General features: G+C 39.1%; 1 protein-coding gene across 2 annotated transcripts in view; it reads right to left on the reverse strand.

The window, feature by feature from the left end:
* Window positions 1-3,243: 3,243 nt before the first annotated feature.
* CSF1R (colony stimulating factor 1 receptor) overlaps window positions 3,244-21,106 on the reverse strand; it is a 61,349-nt gene continuing 43,486 nt past the window's right edge. The window contains exons 18-27 of one of the 2 annotated variants that reach the window (XM_087887495.1): window positions 20,404-20,508; window positions 19,115-19,225; window positions 18,015-18,168; window positions 17,331-17,413; window positions 12,210-12,325; window positions 8,670-8,792; window positions 8,314-8,425; window positions 6,946-7,045; window positions 6,121-6,226; window positions 3,244-4,970 (exon numbers count right to left, since the gene is read on the reverse strand). In XM_087887495.1, the coding sequence (XP_087743621.1) occupies window positions 4,836-4,970; window positions 6,121-6,226; window positions 6,946-7,045; window positions 8,314-8,425; window positions 8,670-8,792; window positions 12,210-12,325; window positions 17,331-17,413; window positions 18,015-18,168; window positions 19,115-19,225; window positions 20,404-20,508 (1,145 nt within the window). In that variant the 3' untranslated portion in view covers window positions 3,244-4,835. Of the gene's footprint in view, window positions 4,971-6,120; window positions 6,227-6,945; window positions 7,046-8,313; window positions 8,426-8,669; window positions 8,793-12,209; window positions 12,326-17,330; window positions 17,414-17,999; window positions 18,169-19,114; window positions 19,226-20,403; window positions 20,509-21,106 lie in introns of both variants that reach the window. The other variant, XM_087887494.1, reaches the window with a different exon arrangement.

Here is a 21,106-nt window from a genome sequence, read left to right on the forward strand (position 1 = left end):
TATGGCTGCTCATGTTATATAAAGTAACTCTGGGTGGCTAACAGGTAAACAAATAACAATACAAAACTTTCTCATATCACCAAACATCATAAAAGTTCCATCACAAAACTAAAAAATGACAGACTTTCTCTTTCCCTCCTCCCCCAGGTCTTAGTAGCCATATTAAGCAGAGTTATATTATACAAGAGTTCGTAGAATCAGACAATTAAGTTGCTGGACTTTGTTTCTTAACATAATTAACTTAATTTTTTTTTTTAATTTTTAATTTTAATTATATGCCGCCCTTCTCCGGAGACTCAGGGCGGCTTACAATGTGCTAAGCAATAGCCTTCATCCTTTTTGTATATTTATACAAAGTCAGCTTATTGCCCCCACAAACTGGGTCCTCAATTTACCTACCTTAGAAAGGATGGAAGGCTGACTCAACCTTGAGCCTGGCGAGATTCGAACCTGCAGTAATTGCAGGCAGTTGGTCTTAATAACAGGGTGCTTTAGACCACTGTACTACCAAGGCTCTTAACATAACTAATAACATAACTCTTAACATAACTCTTAATTAACATAACTAGTGCTGCAATTAATGTAATCTGGTATTTACTATTGGGAATTTGTAAAAATCAGCTTTGTAAAGTCATAAGTTTACACGGGGAAAAAAATAAATTGATTTTTTTTTTTAAAAAAAGACTGCAAGTTACTTGATCAAATTGATTTATTTTTCAAGATAGTTGAATTACAAATAAATTCACATTTATGCAATTGTTACATTAAGATGCTTGAAACAGCAGTTATTTTTTTTTAATAATGATCTGGTGAGCACGAGTAATCTCTGTTAGCTGGAGTTTTGTGCAGTTAAAAAAGCATGATCCCTGTGTAACTCTTATCAATGGATTTTGTAATTTACATAAGACAATTATGGCTAAGCATCATGAATATTTCATTTCTGTGAGCTTCAGGGGTGACTGCTTAGCAAAGTGAATAATCTTTTACATAAAACCTGTCTAAAAATTATTAAACAGAGCAATTATTAAACAGTGGGTAAATTGTTCCAGTTATTTGGAGCTGTTCGGATCTACTACAAGTTTAAAGCCTTCACTGTGGGAAATAAACAGGACTGTGCTAACTGAAAGAGAGTGCAATGTAGGAGAACCTTTTTTAAATAGATAAAGAATGCATGGACTTTATAAACAATTTACAAAAAAAATTGTAAACAATTTTATGGACTTTGTAAACAATTGTTCTGCTTTATGGTCTTTGTAACTTTGTAAACAATTGTTCTGCTTTAACAATTCTAAAGAGTGATGCTTTGCACAGCCTCCTCAAATAGAAGTGCAGCTCAAAGACAGTAAAATATCTGTCCTAGCAGTTTGTGCATATGAACTACAATACGTACAATTGCCACAGTGTTTCAGGTATACCGTGTGTAATGCATGCTACAAAAACAAATACTTGTTAAATGTCCCACACCGATTGCCCATTTGTCCTCTAATAGGATATTTTTAAATCCTTTATTTATAAAAACAGCTTGGAAAAAATACCTAACGTCAGTAGTCTTATGTTGCCAGTAGTTTGCTTCCCCTCTTGAGTTTACAGAATACTATTTAACTATACTTTTTCTCAGTAATACAAAGGGCAGATAAATACAAGAAACTAAAAGATCAGTTTAATCACAGAATAAGGAATGATATTGATAAAATCCTACATAATAATAAAGACTATATATAATATGCTAGAAAGCCTGACTCAAATAATATTAGAATTTTGCCATGTAAGCTTCTGATCCTGCTGAGCTCTTTGAAAACAAACATTAGCACATTAAATGGTATTCAGAAATGGAATGGTAGTTCGGTAGCTAATTGAAGTAGCAAGACGATTCTTATGACCACTTCCAGTTCATAACAGAAGCTGTGTTGTGTAACTGAGGTTCTAATTAAGACTTAAAACGCTGCCTACTGACTAATATGTTACAATAATCTAATATGAAGATAGAATGTAGCTGCATCCTCTTAACTCAAAAAGTGTACAGTTCTATTGTTTCACTGAGCTACAATTTCAGATACTACTCTTTTACTGCACTCACATTACTCTAATTCAGCATTATGTGAATGATTACATTCTCCTTACACTTGGTGGGAGGACTGAGTGGCATCATCCCATCAGATAAGCTGTCCATCAAGAGATGGATGGTATTTTCCAGACTAAGCTAGTAGTCAAATTAAGCTAGTATTGTAACATATGCGTTAAACTCTAGAATAATTGATAAAACGGAAACTAGAGGAAAAGTAAAGTTTCCATTTTACCAATTATTCTAAAGTTTATTGCACGTGTACAATACTAGCTTAATTTCAAAATTTCCCAGAACTTTATTCTGGTGTTAAAGGCTCCTTAGATGATGTGAGCTACAACAATACTTTCAATCTCATTTCTAAATGTACCCTTTAAACCTCAGTGCCCCCTATTGTTGCAGATGTAGTTGTGTCTGTTATGAGGTTTAGGCTAGGCAAAAGAGGAGTGAAAAATGAGGTGGTAATAGTATAGTGAGGAACAGTAAACCATCTACTGAATAATAAGTCCTCGCTTTACGCTCAGCAATATAAACTCTTGGCATTGCACATGATTCATTTAATAGAGTAATCGCTAGTGGGTTTTTTTTTTTTTTTTTGCATACCAGGTATGGGTAATCCCAAAAAGATTAGAAAGATCAACAACAACAATTCTACTTCATCAAATTCTTGGTATTCTAGTTCTAACCTGGAATCAACTCTTTTTTTTTTTAACCAAGAAGGACTGCTAACTCATGAGAAAAGTTAACTCTTGTACAGGCTAGAAATTAATTGTGGACAAAGCCACAGCCAAAACGGAGTAATGACCTTTCTTCTATCTTCCTCCATTTCTTTTCACACAATTCATTTCTGAAATGAAACTTGATCTCATGGATGAGAGGAGGCCTAGATCCAGCCTAGATTAAGTTGGAGATGGCAGTCAGGTGGGATTTTTATTTTGTCTGTAATACTTTGTAACACAGTTCAAAATGTTCTTAACAGACAGGAACAAAATCTGCATTGCTGGAGGAGAAATTACATCTATTTACGGTAGGCTAGCTATCTTCCATGTCTGAAATTACATCCCATTCCCAACCACATTAATACAGATTTTAAAAAAATTTTCTAGGGTCAAAAAGATGTGACCCAAAGTAATTTACACTTATTCTTTATTCCCATCTAATAGATAAACATTGAAAATCAGTAAATGTAAAGGCAACAATCTTATTATGTTCATCTGGAAATAAGTTTGATTTCATTTAATAGTCTTTGATTTGAAATAAACATATGTAAGATTATATTATAAAGTACTCTTTAATAACAAGTGAACCTATATCTAAATCTAATCTTAGCTAACAAACTGTTTTTTACTGAAAATCATAGTACAGGTAGTCCTCGACTTACAACAGTTCATTTAGTGACCATTCAAAGTTACAACAGCATTGAAAAAAGTGACTTATGATCATTTTTCACACTTATGACCATTACGGCATCCCCATGGTCACGTGATTTACATTTGGATGATTGACAACTGGTTCATAGTTATGACGGTTGCAGTGTTCCAGGATCATGCGATCCCCTTTTGTGACCTTCTGACAAAGCAAAGCAAAGTCAGTGGGGAAACCAGATTCACTTAACAACTGCGTTACTAATTTAACAACTGCAGTGATTCGCTTAGCAAATGTGGCAAGAAAAGTCGAAAAATGGGGCAAAGCTCACTTAACAAATTTCTCACTTAGCAACATAGATTCTGGGCTCAATCATGATTGTAAGTTGCAGACTATCTGTAATTAATTTATTGGGGGTTTTATGCCAGTTCAATACAGAGCGACAGTGAGTGGCTTATACTCCCTTCTTTCAGTAATAATATTCAGATAGCAAAACAATTAATACCAAGTAATTTGCATGTTCTGAAATGGTAATCCCAAATGAGAGAAAAATAGAGTTGCCACTTCTTGAAGCTTTTAAAAAAAAAGTGTAGGAGAATTAGATTAATTTTCTTATAGACCCAGCAGTTTTCTTCTCTATGATAGGTGGACAACATTTGGCCCATCCTTTCAACCCATGCCAAAACTCAGTGACAGAATGGTACAATTTTGGTTCTTTTTCCAGGTTTGGAGGTTGTTTCAAGGATGAGATGAATGCAGTGTGTCTCGAGAAATCTTCCCACAATCCTCCTTATCTTCAACAATCCCTCCTACTGCCAAAGGCGATGTCTTCCAGCGATGTCCCCTTTTGGTTTGGTTATCTGCTATGGATTTCAGTCTGCCCACCTAAGCTACAAGAAATGACTGTAGAACGGCAGGTTACAATGGGAATGCCTCTAATTCTTTCTGTTCTCTGTTCTTGCTCTGCGCAACCCCCGTCTGGTTCAAAATGTGGGTAATCTAATTCTTTTCCCTCTCACGTATTATACTTTATAGGTTTGATAGCTTGTAGAAGAAAGTGTGTGGAGAAAAGAAAAGAAGTCCATCTGCCTTGTTAAGCCTTGTTTTCTGCGATTGCGCTTAACAATCTCTCCCATTCTGCAAAATTGATGCACCGATTCTCCAACGTCCTACATAGCCTACCTTAAGCTGTCAACTGTGATAAAGCCCTCCTGCCAGTAATTAGAATCAGATAGAATGGAGAATTTAGGAATCTGCTGTCAGTGCAAGGCATGATCCCAGTCTGTGACTTACGAATGACTGTCTTGTTTTTCTGATGCGAAAAGCCTCAAAAAGGGATGGGGTTGCATGAAATCCAAGCCCAAGCTCAGTTGGGCTTCCATCATCCAGAAGGCCCAGAACACACACCCTAGCAAAACTGATAATTGTTGCTGTTAAGAAGGGGTTGCTCCACTTCTCCTGACTCACAGGATTCGTCAAAGTAGCTGGCAGGCTCACATCCACTGTCTTCCTCTTCTCTGGGGCAGGACAAGTTTTTATAATCCTTCATATGATATGAAGGAGGAGAGAAAGAGAAATACAAACATGCTTCAGAGTCTGAAATGTGTTATTTTGCAAAAGGTAAATTCAATTTAAATTAATTTAAATTAATTTACTCTGGCCTTGGGGTCAATGTTGCATTATTTATATATTTATCTACATAGAGTACACAAGCTGTGATTTATATCATTTTACAACTTCTACCCACAAAAAGACGCTATAGGGCATTGCGCACCGAAACAACTAGACACAAGGAGAGTTTTTTCTTTAATGCCATCATTCTGTTTAACAACTAATTCCCACAACACTGTCAAATAATTTACTAAGACTGTATTACTATTATTCTTCTCTTCCTTACTAGTATCTATCTCTTCCCACTTATTACTATAACCATGTTTTTTTTTTAAAATTTGATTTATATGCTGCCCTTCTCCGGAGACTCAGGGCGGCTTACACTGCGTTAAGCAATAGCCTTCATACTTTTGTATATTTATACAAAGTCAGCTTATTTTCCCCCACAAACTGGGTCCTCAGTTTACCTACCTTAGAAAGGATGGAAGGCTGAGTCAACCTTGAGCCTGGTGAGATTCAAACTTACAGTAATTGCAGACAGCTAGTGTTAATCACAATGCTATCAGTCTGCTGCATCTATCTTTCAATTATATTGTTTTTTATTTGTTTCCTAGTACGATTTGATAGCTTATTAGTAACCTTGACTATCACAAAGTGTATCTTTTTATTCTTGATGAATGTATTTTATTCTCCTTATTTACACTGAGAGCATATACACCTAAGACAAATTCCTTGTGTGTCCAATCACACTTGGCCAACAAAGAATTCTATTCTGTTCTGTTCTGTTCTGTTCTGTTCTGTTCTGTTCTGTTCTGTTCCGTTCCGTTCCGTTCCGTTCCGTTCTACTCTACTCTACTCTACTCTACTCTACTCTACTCTACTCTACTCTACTCTTTTGATTTTGCCATGCATATAAATGACACTATTTGGGTGTATATGGGGAGTACAGGGTTTAAAGGAAAAGCATAAGATGTTTTGGAGGTTTTTCTACAACAACTTTTATCACAAAATGAAAAAAATGTGAAAACAATCTTGGCTGAGCCAGCTTCTTGTTTTTGAATTTTGTAAAATAAACCATTCACCTGTTCCTTAATGGCATCCAGCTGCTTCTGAATTAAGGTGCAGATTTCACTGAAAGTTGGCCGTTGAGTGGGCTCCAATTTCCAGCATGCCGTCATTATATTGTACCTGTATGGAGATGGGAGGTGGAAAAGGAAGAAAAATCTGAGTTTGATACTTTCAGAAGCAAATTGCAGGATAATATGTGACAGCTGATTGGACAGTTACTGGTCTATAATTTTGCATCTTTGATCTCCTTGGGCACTATTGTGCCATCTCATTCCTCCTTTGGCATGGTTCAGGCTCCATGACCCATCTGAGTTTTCTTTGAAAAATATTATGAATGAATGGGAAATTAGCAATTAGATTACTGATGGGTATCATAAAGCTTCTATTCCAGACTTCCCATGTGTGCCCATTAAATTCAATGAGCTGAATGTCTGAGTAGATGTACCATTGTGCTGCCAAAGACAACTAACCAAGATGGCTGGGAGACTTTCCTCAGCATAAACATCAACCTTTCTGAACTGAGGGAAAGGAGGGAATCCCATATAATCAGCCCTGAATAGATCATTTTTCAGATTCGCATGTTGTGGACAAAATGAATGGAATTCAATTGTACACAAATGATTTCCATGTGACCAGAAGAATCTGTAAACAGGTGGGCAGATTGACAGAGCAAATCCTGAGCATCCTGAGAAATATCTTGAAAGATATCAAGGTTCCCTCAGCTTTTTTATGAATGAATGAATGAATGAATGAACAAACAAACGAATGAACAAATGAACGAACGAATGAATGAGTAAGTGAATGGTTTGGATACCTGGAGCTGCAGTACTTTTACTTACATATCATCTGGAGCAAAATCTGGCTTCCCCATATGATATCCTTCCTTCACAAGGTTATAAAACTTATTATTCACTTTCACACCAGGATAGGGACTTCTTCCTATAAACACAAGGAAATGGTTAATGCTCATATGGAGGAAGGACCCTGTAGTTTTAGAATGCTCCCTATAGAACTAGCTAAAATTTCTTAGGAACTAGTTTCACCTTGCTCATTCTTTGCAGGCAGTTTGAGAGCAAAATAGGAGGAAACCGAGCTACGAAGACAATAGACAAGCATTTTTCAGGCATGGGACTACACTTGTTCATCCCAACCTGTTTGGGCTTTGCAGTGGTCATGGTGTTTGGAGATGAATGTTTCTGATTTTTCTAAGAGTAAAAATATTTAATTTTTAGAGCAGGGTTTAAGGGATGAAACTTTGCCCATTAAAACCCACCAAAAATGGGACATATCATCCTGATCTAAGGTATTAAGATTTTTTAAGGAATGCTATAAAAGCCTTTCATTCCTAAACACTTTTCTCAACTCCTCCCAAATGAAGTGCTATTTGTCTGCAGCAAGCCAAAATTACACCGAAATAATAGCACACATATAGTCAAAAACTGCTCTGATATACTGGCATCCCTATAAACAATGCAAACCTGTAAGTCTTGCCAAAAAAGCCAATTCAATTCTAGGCTGCATTAACAGAGGGATAGAATTAAGATCACATGAAGTACCACTTTATAAAGTCTTAGTATGGCCACATTTGGAATATTGCATCCACTTTTGGTCGCCACAATATAAAAATGTTGAGACTCTGGAAAGAGTGCAGAGAAAAGCAACAAAGATGATTAGGGGGCTAAAGGCTAAAACATATGAAAAACAGTAGAACTGGGTATTTCTATTTAATGAAAAGAAGGATCTAGGGGTAGCTTGGTAGCAGTGTTCCAATATTTGAGGAGCTGCCACAAAGAAGAGAGGGCCAACCTATTTTCCAAAGCACCAGAAGGCAGGACAAGAAGCAATGGTTTGGAAGCTAATCAAGGAGAGAACCAGTCTAGAACTAATTTTCTTGACAGTGAGAACAATTAACCAGTGGAATGGCTTGCCTTCAGAAGTTGTGGATGTTCCATCACTGGAGGTTTTTAAGAAGAAATTGGACAGTCATTTGTCCAGAATGGTATAGGGTGTCCTGCTTGTGCAGGTGGTTGGACTAGAAGACCTCCAAATTCTCTTCCAACTCTGTTATTCATATTTTTGCATCATGATGTGGATGCACAGGCATGAATCCCAAAGCTGCATTTCTGACAAAGCCTTTCCACATAGAAAAGGCAAGCAAACAGGCAGGTATAAACAAACAAACAAATATAGAAATGTTCTTCACTTACCTAGGGAGAATATCTCCCAGAGGAGGATGCCATACGACCACACATCGCTCTGTACTGTGTAGACACATTCAAAGATGCTCTCTGGTGCCATCCATTTCACTGGGAGGCGAGCCTGGAATGATATGATCTAAACTCAGGAGGAAGCTCTTATGCTTAGCATTCTCCACCTGGACTCTTTAGAGGTTAAACATAAGAACACGTTCTTTGCACGAAGATGATCCCTGTGTCCAGGTGCACCTCAGAGGGATGCTTAGACAGTTGCTATCAATCAATAGAGACATTCCAGAGCCAAGTAAAGCTAGAGTTTGATTCAGCTTCATGGGATGTAAATGTATAGATTCATTGCAGTTACTTACATTGCCTTTGACAACATAATTGCTGTCATTCACAATATCTCTGGCCAGCCCAAAGTCACAGATCTTGGCCACTAGTCCATCAGCCACTAGTACGTTCCGTGCTGCCAAATCTCGATGGATGCACTGGATTCAAGAATGAGGGGGGGGGAGAGGAAAGGGTCAAATTTATTTTCTTCTCATTTTCTTTATTTATTTTTTACCTTTTTAAAATTATAAATAACTCAACTAACATTCCTTCCTCCTCCTATTTTCCCCACAACCACCACCCAGTGAGGTGGGCTGGGCAAAGAGAGAGAATGATTGGCCCAGGATCACTCAGATAGCTTTCATGCCTAAGGCAGAACGGGAACTCACAAGCTCTTTGTTTCAATTTATTGATCCTATAATTTGATTAGCAGCAAGGCAGATTTAGTCCAGTTTCGCCAGTGCAAGGGCAGTCAAAAGTCTTCAACATGGTATTTACAAATGTTTTTATATGGTCTAGACTCTAGGCCATTGGAATTAATACAATCTAGAGTAATGGGGAAGGGAGGAACTTTATTATGGCCTATACCAAGCTATAGTAATCCATTACCTATAGTAATGGAAAAAGGTGCCATTTAGGACACCTTGTGCAAAAAAAAAAATCTACTTACTGATTGTGCCAATATATCTACAAAAGATTTAATCATCTGCAGATGCGTTTGGCTAATTCAACTATTTGAATTGACTACTGCAAAGTTATTTTTGTGAACTCTTCCATTGTCTTTTTCTCTTGAAATGAAGTTGACATTAAAAGATCAAAATAATACAAAATACACTTGGTTGTTCTTTCCTTTCTTATAAATGTTACTTTACAGTTTTTCCTGTCTCAGTGCATCCATTATTTAAAAGTTGACAGAGCTATTAGGATACCACATAGGCAGTACCCCCAACCACATAACACTTGTACAAAGTCTGTATAGGAAGAGAAGGTAAGGCCTATTATTTTATAGAATCTGTGTCTCAGCCACTGGATTTTCTGTTGAATATAATTTGTATGGACAACTTCTGCTGTAATAAAGAACCAAAGAGAGTGCTCTTGTCAACGCGATTTATAAGACAGGGTCAAAAATCATCAACTGTCACTTTCAGTTGTTACCATTGGAAAGGACTGAGGTTGCTAAAGCTAATGTTTATGTCAGACTACTTACTCCTTGCTTCCTACAGCAGCTAAGCAAATATATATTCAAATGGATGCCCAAAGTTTGTATGTTAAATGGTCAACCAACATTTTTTAAATCAATCAATCAATCAATCAATCAATCAATCAATCAACCAACCAGTCAATGTTTCTTCTTTTTATGCTGGTTAGAAAAGAGAGAACACAGTGTTCATATTATCTTTAACAGGACTATATATTCATTTTCACACAGAGAAAGTTATTGTTCTCAAAAGCCACATAGAGTTGTGTGCGATTAAAGACATAATCCAAAAGAATACTTCCGAGCAGTATACTCTCTAAGAACAAATTCTTAAATTATACAAGGATCATCTCAGGAATCACAGCACTATGAACTGATAGGGTTGTATAGGGTAGTCCTCAACTTACAACCACAACTGAGCCCAGAATTTATATTGCTTAGTCAGTTTTGCTCCATTTTATTATTTTTCTTGCCACATTTGTTAAGTGAATTGCTGCAGTTGTTAAATTAGTAACATGGTTGTTAAGTGAATCTGGCTTCCCTATTTATTTATTTATTTATTAATTATTCAAACTTCTATACCGCCCTTCTCCTTTCGGACTCAGGGCGGTGAACAGCCAAAATAAAAACATTTATACATAAAGTTACAGTTAAAAAATAGATTTAAAATAATTAAAGAAATTTCGCCCGTAATTTAAAACTTATCAATTTAAAATCCGTATCAAATTTTAAAACCAATCATAAAATCAAGACAGACCGGCTAACTGAAAAAAATAAGTTTTTAGGGCCCGACGAAAAGCACAGAGATCTGGGATCCAACGTATCTCCGGGGGAGGTTGTTCCAAAGGACAGGTGCTGCCACAAAGAAGGCCCTCCCCCTGGGGGTTGCCAGCCGACATTGCCTGGCCGACGGCACCCTGAGGAGTCCCTCTCTGTGGGAGCATACTGGCCGGTGAGAGGCTATCGGTGGCAGAAGGTGGTCCCGTAAGTACCCAGGCCCTAAGCCATGGAGCGCTTTAAAGGTGGTAACCAACACCTTGAAACGCACCCAGAAGACCACCGGGAGCCAATGCAGCTCACGCAGGAGAGGTGTCACATGGGAGCGTCCCATTGCTCCCATAATCCCCCGCGTGGTCACATTCTGCACCAGTTGGAGCCTCCGGGTGCTCCTCAAGGAGAGCCCCATGTAGAGAGCATTACAGTAGTCCAGGCGAGAAGTGACGAGTGCCTGAGTGACCATGTGTAAGGAGTCTCGATCCAGAAAGGGATGCAACTGGCGAATCAGGCGAACCTGATAAAAAGCCCCCCTGGCCACGGCCGTCATATGCCCTTCTAAAGACAGCCGTGCGTCCAGGAGAACACCCAAGTTGCGGGCCCTTTCCATGGCGGCCAATGATTCGCCCCCAATAACCAGCGATGGCGTCAGCTGGCTATACCGGGATGCCGGCAGCCACAGCCACTCGGTCTTGGAAGGGTTGAGTCGAAGCCTGTTTCTCCCCATCCAGACCCGCACGGCCTCCAGGCACTGGGACATCACTTCCAAGACATCGTTGGGATGGTCTGGGGTGGAAATGTACAGCTGAGTATCATCAGCATACTGATGGAACTCCACCCCAAAACCACGGATGATCTCACCCAGCGGCTTCACATAAATGTTGAACAGGAGGGGTGAGAGGACCGACCCTTGTGGCACCCCACAAACAAGGCGCCTTGGGGTCGACCGCTGCTCCCCTGTCAACACGGATTGCGACCGGTCAGAGAGATAGGAGGAGAACCACTGCAAAACGGTGCCCCCCACTCCCAGTCCCTCCAGCCGGCACAACATGATACCATGGTCGATGGTATCAAAAGTCTCTGAGAGGTCTAATAGGACCAGGATAGAGGAATAACCCCTATCCCGGGCCCTCCAAAGATCATCCACCAACGCGACCAATGCCGTTTCCGTGCTGTACCCAGGTCTGAAGCCGGACTGGAGTGGAACCAAATAGACAGCTTCATCCAGGTACTGGGGAAGCTGTCGCGCCACCACCCATTGACTTGGCTTGTCAGAAGGTCGCAAAAGATGATCAACTTATGACTGCAACCGTCATAAATATGAATCAATTGTCAAGCATCTGAGTGTAAGTCACGTGACCATGGGGATGCTGCAATAGTCATAAGTGTGAAAAATGGTAATGAGTCACTTTTTTCAGTGCCGCTGTAACTTTGAACGGTCACTAAATAAACTGTTGTGAGTTGAGGACTACCTGTATATTATTCTGTGTAACAACAACAAAATTCCTTCCTGGTAGGAAGATAATACAGGAAATCAAGCTTGGGGCTGAATTCCTTTTAGGATGGTGATGATGATGTACATTGTCAGGAGAAACGTCCTCACATTTTTTGAAGCCAGAAAAGTCATTCCCTGGGCCACTTGGTTGGAGAACTGCAGCAAGTCAAAGAGATCAAGAGAACGTAGGTCTTCTTTTCCTTCAGTTGATACCAAATTTGTTCCTGGATTAGGAGAAAGTTCACAGAGGTCACTGAAGGTATGCATTTGAAAGGATAGGTGACCGCCACAAAGGATAGGTAATAGCCACAAAGAGGGCCTTGAAGGGCATTTAGCAGTAAGATAAGAAGGGTCAAAAAGCATAATCCTCAAGTGAAGTGAACTCTCTGAATCTGAAATCACCCATGATAACAAAGGCCTCCCTACCTAGAGACTAAATATAAGTAACTCCCAAGAAACTAATGGAATGAATTTTTGGTAGCCATTTCCGAGAATGAACTGGAAATTGCGGAGCAGAAGAAGATTTAATGGCTCTTTGTTCATCTATAATTGCTCTATCTACATATTGGTTTTGCTTATCTATGGACTTTACATATAAAGAACTGCTTTATGAGAGGTCATGCTATCTAGTTTGGGTAATGAAATATCTGTAAGAAAACAGCCAACCTCAGAGAGAGCACCAAAGACCCCTCATTTCAACTCTGACCTACAAATATTCTCCTTTATTGGAGCTGCTTTATATTTGGAAAGGATTTGTGACCAGAAAATATATACACCCAAGCAGCTTTAATTGTGAAATTCACCTTAATGTATGATGATTAAAGAATATAAATGACAAAGATGCAAGGGGTAAAGATACAATTCATGGACAATTATTTGCATGCAAAATGACTTCCAGCTGAAAATGGTAAGGTTATGCCTGATTTAAAAATAATTTGAAAAAGGTGCTTTCAATTTTGTGTGACCGGCTTTCATTAAAGCAACTTGTCATTTTTAAAATTGTATTCTGCATAAGTTTGAAAAAAAAAGTTGTAGCCTCTTTAAGAAAACCTCTCATTAAAGTTAATACAACATGAAACAAGCTGATCCTATAAGAAACTTGAGGAACAAAGCAAAGACTGATTGAATGGTGTAATCCAGTGGTGAAATCTAATTTTTTTTACTACTGGTTCTGTGGGCCTGGCTTGGTGGGTGTGGTGTGGCTTGGTGGGCATGGCTTGGTGGGCATGGCAGGGGAAGGATACTACAAAATCTCCATTCCCACCCCACTCTGGGATCACTAGAGGTGGTATTTGCCAGTTCTCTGAACTGCTCAAAATTTCCGTAGCGGTTCTCCAGAACCTGTCAGAACTTGCTGGATTTCACCCTGGGTGTAGTCTATAAATATTACAAAATAAAAATAAAAGGGAAGTAATAAAATACCCCACACTCCCTTCCCCAGCATATAGAAGGATCATGTCCAGATCTGGCTTTTCTGATAGGGGTGTGAGGGCAATGATTTGATATAGACCCTGCACACATTGAAATCTGTGTCATGTCTGTAATTGAGGAATTTAACTATAGCTGTACAAAGAACATTACAACAAAGAGCAAGCTTTATCTATGGCAATATACCTTTAACTTCTAAACCTGCTGTATTATTGTTATAAGTAGTCTGCATTACTGGGAATATTTAAGGATTGCAATTATAGGTAGTAGCTGTGAATTAAACATTCCAGTCACTCCAGAGATGAAATGTTTCCTTTTTCCTGGATCACACTGAGTTGGCTGGCCTGAAAACTTTCCAGAAGTAAATCATTCAGAATAGGAGCCTGTTTTTAGTGTTCCAAACAGAGAACAGCTAAACTGGCATGGTTTGGAAGACAAATGTAATGCTTTAGTGTTCTCCAGATGGCACATATTTATCCACTGCTTGCCATTCCACTAATAAGGGTCCTTGGCCAAAGACCACAATGAATGAGCCACCAGTAGGAGTGGTTCTATAAAAATCTTCTGCTGTGAGGGAACATTGCTTATAAGGCAAAAGGGAAAAAAAGGAGGGGGAAGGAGAATCTAAATGCACAGACCTATGGTATTTACAATTTAGATCAGGGGTGTCAAACTGAATTTCATTGAGGACCACATCAGGGTTGTGTTTCACCTCAGGGTGGAGTTGGCATGGCCAGAATCGGTGTGGCCATGTCGCCGGTCGGGGGCGCCTGTGGTGGCCTGAGCACTCGGCCAGTGAAAACAGGCTCCCAGGCTCCGTTTTCGGCAGCTACGGCCTCCTGCAATCCTCTGCCAGTGAAAATTGGAGCTTGGGTGCAGCCCTCCCAAGCTCCATTTTCACTGGCAGAGGGTTGCAGGAGGCTGTGGCAGCCAAATAGGGTAGCCCGGGAGCCCATTTTTGCTGGCAGAAGCACCGCAGGCCGGTCCTTCCCTGTTTCCAGGGCAGCTCCGTGGGCCAGATCTAAGTACCCCGTGGGCCAAATCTGGCCCCCGGGCCTTGAGTTTGACACCCCTGGTTTAGATAGATGCTACTTTATAAAATATTTGCAGGAAGGATCAATGAGGGAGAATGAGTAAATAAAACTTAGTTCAATTGATACATGATTAAACAACAACAACAACAAAAAGGTTGGAAAATAATATAGTGTGAAAGTAAGGGAAGAAACAGGAAGATTAAAAAAAAGGAATGGAAAGTTGGATAGACAAACTGAAGGATCTTCTTTAAAAAGATTCCTTGCAAGAGAGACACCATCACACAGAAACTGAACTATTCAGATCAGAGGTGGGTTTCAGCAGGTTCTGACCAGTTCTGGAGAACCGGTAGCAGAAATTTTGAGTAGTTTGGAGAATTGGTAATAAAAATTCTGACTGGCCCTGCCCCCATCTATTCTCTGCCTCCCGAGTCCCAGCTGATCGGGAGGAAATGGTGATTTTGCAGTAACCTTCCCCTGGATTGGGGAGGGAATGGAGATTTTATAGGATCCTTCCCCTGGAGTGGAGTGGGAATGGAGATTTTACAGGATCCTTCCCCTGCCACACCAACCAAGGCATGCCCACCAAGCCATGCCACGCCCACCAAGCCACACCCACAGAACCAGTAGTAAAAAATTCTGAAACCCACCCCTAATTCAGATACAGTGTCTGGTGACACTGACAGATACAATGAAGTGGTGAGTGCCAGAACAGCAAATAAACACATTTCTGGTGGTCCAACTCCCACAATCTTGATACTAATCCAAAAGGGGGTAGCTGGGGACATAATTATCACTCTTGCATGGAGTTTGCCTTCCTCCAAAGGCAAACCCCTGCATCCCCATAGCATACTTTTTTTTTTTTTTAAAAGACATGGATGCTGTTTTTAGTTTACAGAGTTCCCACTTGACTCACCTAAGACCAAGTTCTGCAGAAGAATTTGAATTAGGGATAGGATTTGAATTAAGAGAAGTCCATCCTGTCTCAAATGATGCAGCTGAATTTGGACTTATCTGAAATAGTATAGGGTTTCCTGTTTGATCAGGGGGTTAGACTAGAAGACTTCCAAGGTCCCTTCCAACTCTATTATTCTGGTCAAATCAGAGTAGAGCCCTAATTTATCATATCTTGTGCAGAATATGATATTAAGAGAAATAATAATACTAAATTTGTAATAAAATTAATATTTAACTTAATCACTTATTGCCAGATTTTATAAATATATATATAGATTTATATATTTAAATATATATATTTAAATACTATATGGAATTTTAGCTCTTGATAAGCCCATGACATATCCTTATGTTTTACAAAGAGCTATTTGGAAATCAGAATATTTTTTTTTGACTTCAGCTAATAAGTCATGACATGGTTAAGATTTAAACTAGGAAGTTTTGTCCCCCAATTCCAAAAATGAGGGTGTCTGGTCACTGAGATAGGTATGATATCAACCTGTTTAAACTAGTACAGTGGTCAGCAAATTCATTAGTCAACAGAGCCAAATATCAACAGTACAATGAATGAAATTTCTTTAGAGCGCCAAATTTTTTAAACTTAAACTATATAGGTAGGTACATTGTTATTAACTTAATTAGTTCTTTTTAACTACAATTAAAAAGTAGGGGGAAAGGGATGTAACACGCGGAGGGCCAAGTCCGCTCCCGTTCACCTCCCCACACTTGTTTACCCGTTCCAGAGAGCTCGGGCTACGCCTTCCTCCGACCCAGCCGCCTTCCTTGCTGGCGTCACTCCTGAGCGAACTCTTCTGTCCTCGGCTGTTGCAAAGAAGCAGCAGCTCTGGGTGCACCACGCCCGCTTTGTTCTCTTTGAGAGCTGCTTTGCACCTTGTTTGCAAAGCAGCTCTCAAAGAGAAAGAAGCGCGCATGGCTCACCCAGAGCTGCCACTTCTTTGCAACAACCGAGGACTTCTTCCGCTTGGAGCTCCAAGCTGCGGGGAGGGGGAGCGGTTGCAACGCCAGCAGCTTCAGTGGGCTCCTTCCCTCAGTGGTTTGTTTTCTTTTACCTAATTAAAGGCTGCTCTGCGCCTTTTGATCTTGCTACCCAGCCACTGGCGCACAGTGCCAAAAAGACCTCCGGCCACTGCCACCATCTTTGCGCATGCGCAGCTTTCTTCTCACCGGCTGAAGAACTTTTCGGCACTTTGTGGACTTTTTGGTATTTTGTGGAAGAGCCACACTCAAGGGGCCAAAGAGCCGCATGTGGCTCGCGAGCCGTGGTTTGCTGACCACTGAACTAGTAGATTCACATTTTTTTCTGAATTATATCTAATCGTTTGTTGTTCCATGCTGAATAAAATAGTACATAAAACTTTTAGAACTGAAGATGAGGAGACAAACAGGAAGTGTGTCAGAAGTAGCCAGAAGACCCTGGAAAGATCAGAGGATAAGCAGGAGGAAAGATTGGTGGCATCAATAGGAAGATACTGGAAAAACTGGGAGACAGTGGGATCATCGGCAGCAGTAATGAGAAGACATTGGTATGATTGGAAGTGGTGTTCACATTGGAACTTCTTGTTGGCTGATTACACCCTGGCACAGAATCAACTCTCAGCCAGCTAGGCCTACCTTACATAACCGTTATGAAGATAAGAAGGCCAGGTTGCACTGAGTTATCCAAAGAAAGAAATGCATAGTAATAAGCAAACAGAATTTTAGCCAAAATATTAGTAATGTTGCTAAATTTCTAGAACAGATTTTTTTTTGCTGTGTCTTTCCATTTCTCTTGGCAGTGATCTTTGAGCATTACCTTGTGATGGCATAGGCACTGATGCTATGATTGATTTCATTTCCAAATAACTGTCAACACTTTGGCATCCAAGTCCACTATCACTGAATGAAAGAGATCAAAAGAGAAAAAAAAACATTAATAGTTTCTATCAGTCTTAAGAGCAGATCTGTCCCGCCAAATAGTTAATAAGCTTTGATTTAATTATAGAAGGTCTACTGAGGAACTGAATAGACCTGGTTAACACACAGGGACAAACAAGAGTTTCTCTCTTTTCCCTGGAGTAAGTAAAGGAATATTTCAGAATTGTACATAGTCAGGTTTAGGTTAAAATTTCTGTGGGTTTCATGGCTTAAAATGTTGGGGAACTGAGTAAGAGATTCTTGTCAATTATGGTTGGAATGATCTCCAGCATCTAAAAAAAAGGAGATTTGGGTTTGACATGTGGGCCTAGAACTTCAGATTACCCATCTGTCTTAAAATAGAAATTGGAGTCTCTACTGGAGATTGCAATAGAATAATTGCTTACTATTTCAATTAATTAAATATATATGCCATCCATCTCACTCTCCGAAGTCATTCTGGGCAACTTTTTGCACACTTAATAAATATGCTGTCTTTCGATGCCAGTGTATTAACAAACTATTAACACAGTTTTACATCTCATATCACTGATGACTAACTTATTACCTTCTTTGGACATACTTTTTTCCAAGGTAGATATTTTTGTAATCAGCCATCATGCTATCAAGAGTGCATTCCAAGGTTAAACCCTCGATTATGAGATGCTCAGCTTTTTCTCTCAGGAAATTCAGCAAGTCCCCAAAGGGACAATACTCAGTAATTACAAGGACAGGCCCTAGAAAACAGAAAAGAAACATCACCTGAACATACAATTGTTTTTCTGCTACATAGCAGTGTTGGAAGTTAAAACCCACCCCTCTTCTAGAAAAATAAAATATTTTAGGGTATACTAAAAAGGCAGAATATTTCCCCCTAAAAGGGAGGCAGAAACTCATTCCCCCCACCTTTGTCAATGGGACATTAAGGCCTCAGCATCCCATCTGCAACACAAAGGACCCATCTAGCAACAGAAACTCCCCACATGGCAGCTGGGAAGATTACATCAGCCAGCAAGGCTAGCTATGACGTCTGACAGCAACCAATCAGGATACTCTTCCTGTGTGCCAGGAAGTTCAAAGCCAGAGAGGGTATAAAACTCAGGGGCTCTCAGCATCTTTCCCCTTTTCTGTTCAGGAACTCAACCCATGTGATCCTGTCCACCATTAAACCATCTTTCCAAGCAGTCTCCATGTTTCCAGTATCTTTTTCTCCACTTGGAACTGAACCCAGATGGACATTTCTTCCAACAGCAGCATTGATCAGCGAAGTGCAGTATTGAAAGAATCATAAATTAGAATGACCTATGGGTCATCTGTTTCTACCCTTTATCTAGGATCCACTACTAGGCCATATTTCTCAACCTTAGCAACTTCAAGATGTGAAGGTGGAATTATTTTTTAATCTGTTTTATTCAACTCAGACAGCTCTGAAAGAGGATATAAAAATAAAGAATATCTCAAGCTGAGCTCAATTTCTGGTATACTATACTATATGTTTTAAATTCCGGAATTAAACCATTGGTGGCATTTATAGTTTGATGGGTATCTGATATTTTCAAACAAATATTTATTCAAGCAGTGACTGTCATCTTCACTTTGAAATCTATGATTCAACCATTGATAGAAAAGAAAGGAAACAATATTTCTGTGAACCAGAAAGGAAATGATGAGAAGAATAATTACCTCCATGGGTACATGCTCCTAGAAGATTGACAATATTTTCATGATGACCCAAATGGCTCATGATTTTCAGCTCAGACATAAGAGCTTCTTGCTCATCTGTATGTGCAGTTGCTGAAATCCAACATGAGAACAATTAATTTGAAGTCAAATATGGGAGCAGAATATAGGAAGTAGACATGACACCTGAAATGAAAACACCAGATGATGGAAAGGTTTGAACCATTTAGAATAATTGAATGGAGATAGTTCAAACCTTGGTCAATGTAGAAGCCCACTTCTGCAACAGTAATGGTTGGGAAAGAGTGACTGTGGGCATCCACATACATTACATCAGGGAAGCATACTTCCCAAATACTCTTCTGTGGCTGAGTCACTGAAGTGGGTGGATCAAACATAAATGAAAAATGAGATTCCCACGGTGGTGGAATGGATTGTGAAAATGTCAGAACTTGCAGAAATGGCAAGACTGATCTGCTCACTCAAACAACAAAAACATTTTTTTTGAAAGACTGAAAACCTTAAACATTTGCTGAAAGAGGAAAAATTAATTGATGATTTATGGTTTTGAAGATTAAGAAAGGTGTGGACCAGAAAGGGGGGTGGGGTTGTAAAATATTTAAGGCAATAAGTGTGTAATCATCTGTTGAAAAGGAGGTCAAAGTGACTTATACATTTTTTAGGAAAAAGGAAACTTTAGTTATCTGTATCTTATCTTATATGTTATAAGACAAATCAAAATTAAAAAATTAAAAAGAAAACTACATGAAAAAAGAGAAAGAAATTTTTAGTGCACTTTTTTTCATGCACTTTTCTTTTTCTTCTTTTGATTTGTCTTTTAACACAGCGGCCCACAACCTTTTGGGCACCAGGGATTGGTTCCGTGGAGAGAGGTTTTTCCACAGACCAGAGGGGACATGGTTTCATGTGCTGCCTGCATCCCGGAGATGGGGCTTTGCTTGTTTATGAGGCCCCATCTCCGGGATGCTGGCTTATGGCATGGCGAGGACCGGTGCCAGTCCATGGACTGGGGGCTAGAGACCCCTGTTTTAACATATGAAAACTCTTAGTAAGTATACATTACAAATGCAATAAGTAGGGCTGAAGAGAAAACAGGTAGAAAAAAGAAAAAATATTAGTAAATATAAATAAAGAACTGAACTGGGTAGCGCCAAACAGAATAGAGATTTAAAAAATATCTTTGTAAATATGAAAAAAATGAAATGAGTAGGGCTAAAGAGAAAAAATAAAGCCTTTCTGGTTCATAGGAGCTGGACTGATCTGGTACTTACATTTCAGCATTTTCACTGCCACCTTCAAGACAGAATCCTCCTTTCCCAGCCCAAAAGCGGTGGCTTCAATCACCTTCCCAAAAGCTCCAGCTCCAAGGATTTTTCCTGTGAAGTAAATACTGTCTTTTAAATTTTTGTTAAAATTAATTTTAATAATATGCATTCATCTGTATTATTTTTTAATGATGCACATTTAAGATCAGGAAAAGTAAAGAAAAGCCTAGACAAAGAAAAAAGAGAAAAAATAAAGAAGGGAGTAGAGAAACACAAAGTAGATAAACAAGGAATTTACAGGCATCCATAGAATTACTTTAAAAAAATTTAAATTATTCATTCTTCTGCAGAAAGAACTGTGCTTACTTTCTAATAGGCAACAAGGGAATACTTGCAGCAGTTACCATGTGAAGATTTAATTCTGTATACTTTATGGGAAAGGACCATTTACAGTAATATTTAATAGACAAATACAAATATTGCTTTTCTTCTTCAGTTTTTCCATGCCAACCTTTGCCCTTATAAATAATCTAATATTGAGACATATTGCTATATGTATTTTGTTATCAGTTTTAACATAGAACATTTAGCTAAGCAATTGGAAATACAACATCAATAGTGTATTATTTAGCCCCGTCGCTCGTAAAGAGCCGCCTTTACATCTGAAAGGCGGCTCGAAAAACTCCATTTCCATAAGGAAATGTGAGAT

Source organism: Pantherophis guttatus, chromosome 2 (genome assembly GCF_059756535.1).
Source record: "Pantherophis guttatus breed Tessera chromosome 2, ASM5975653v1, whole genome shotgun sequence".
Classification (NCBI taxonomy): domain Eukaryota; kingdom Metazoa; phylum Chordata; class Lepidosauria; order Squamata; family Colubridae; genus Pantherophis; species Pantherophis guttatus.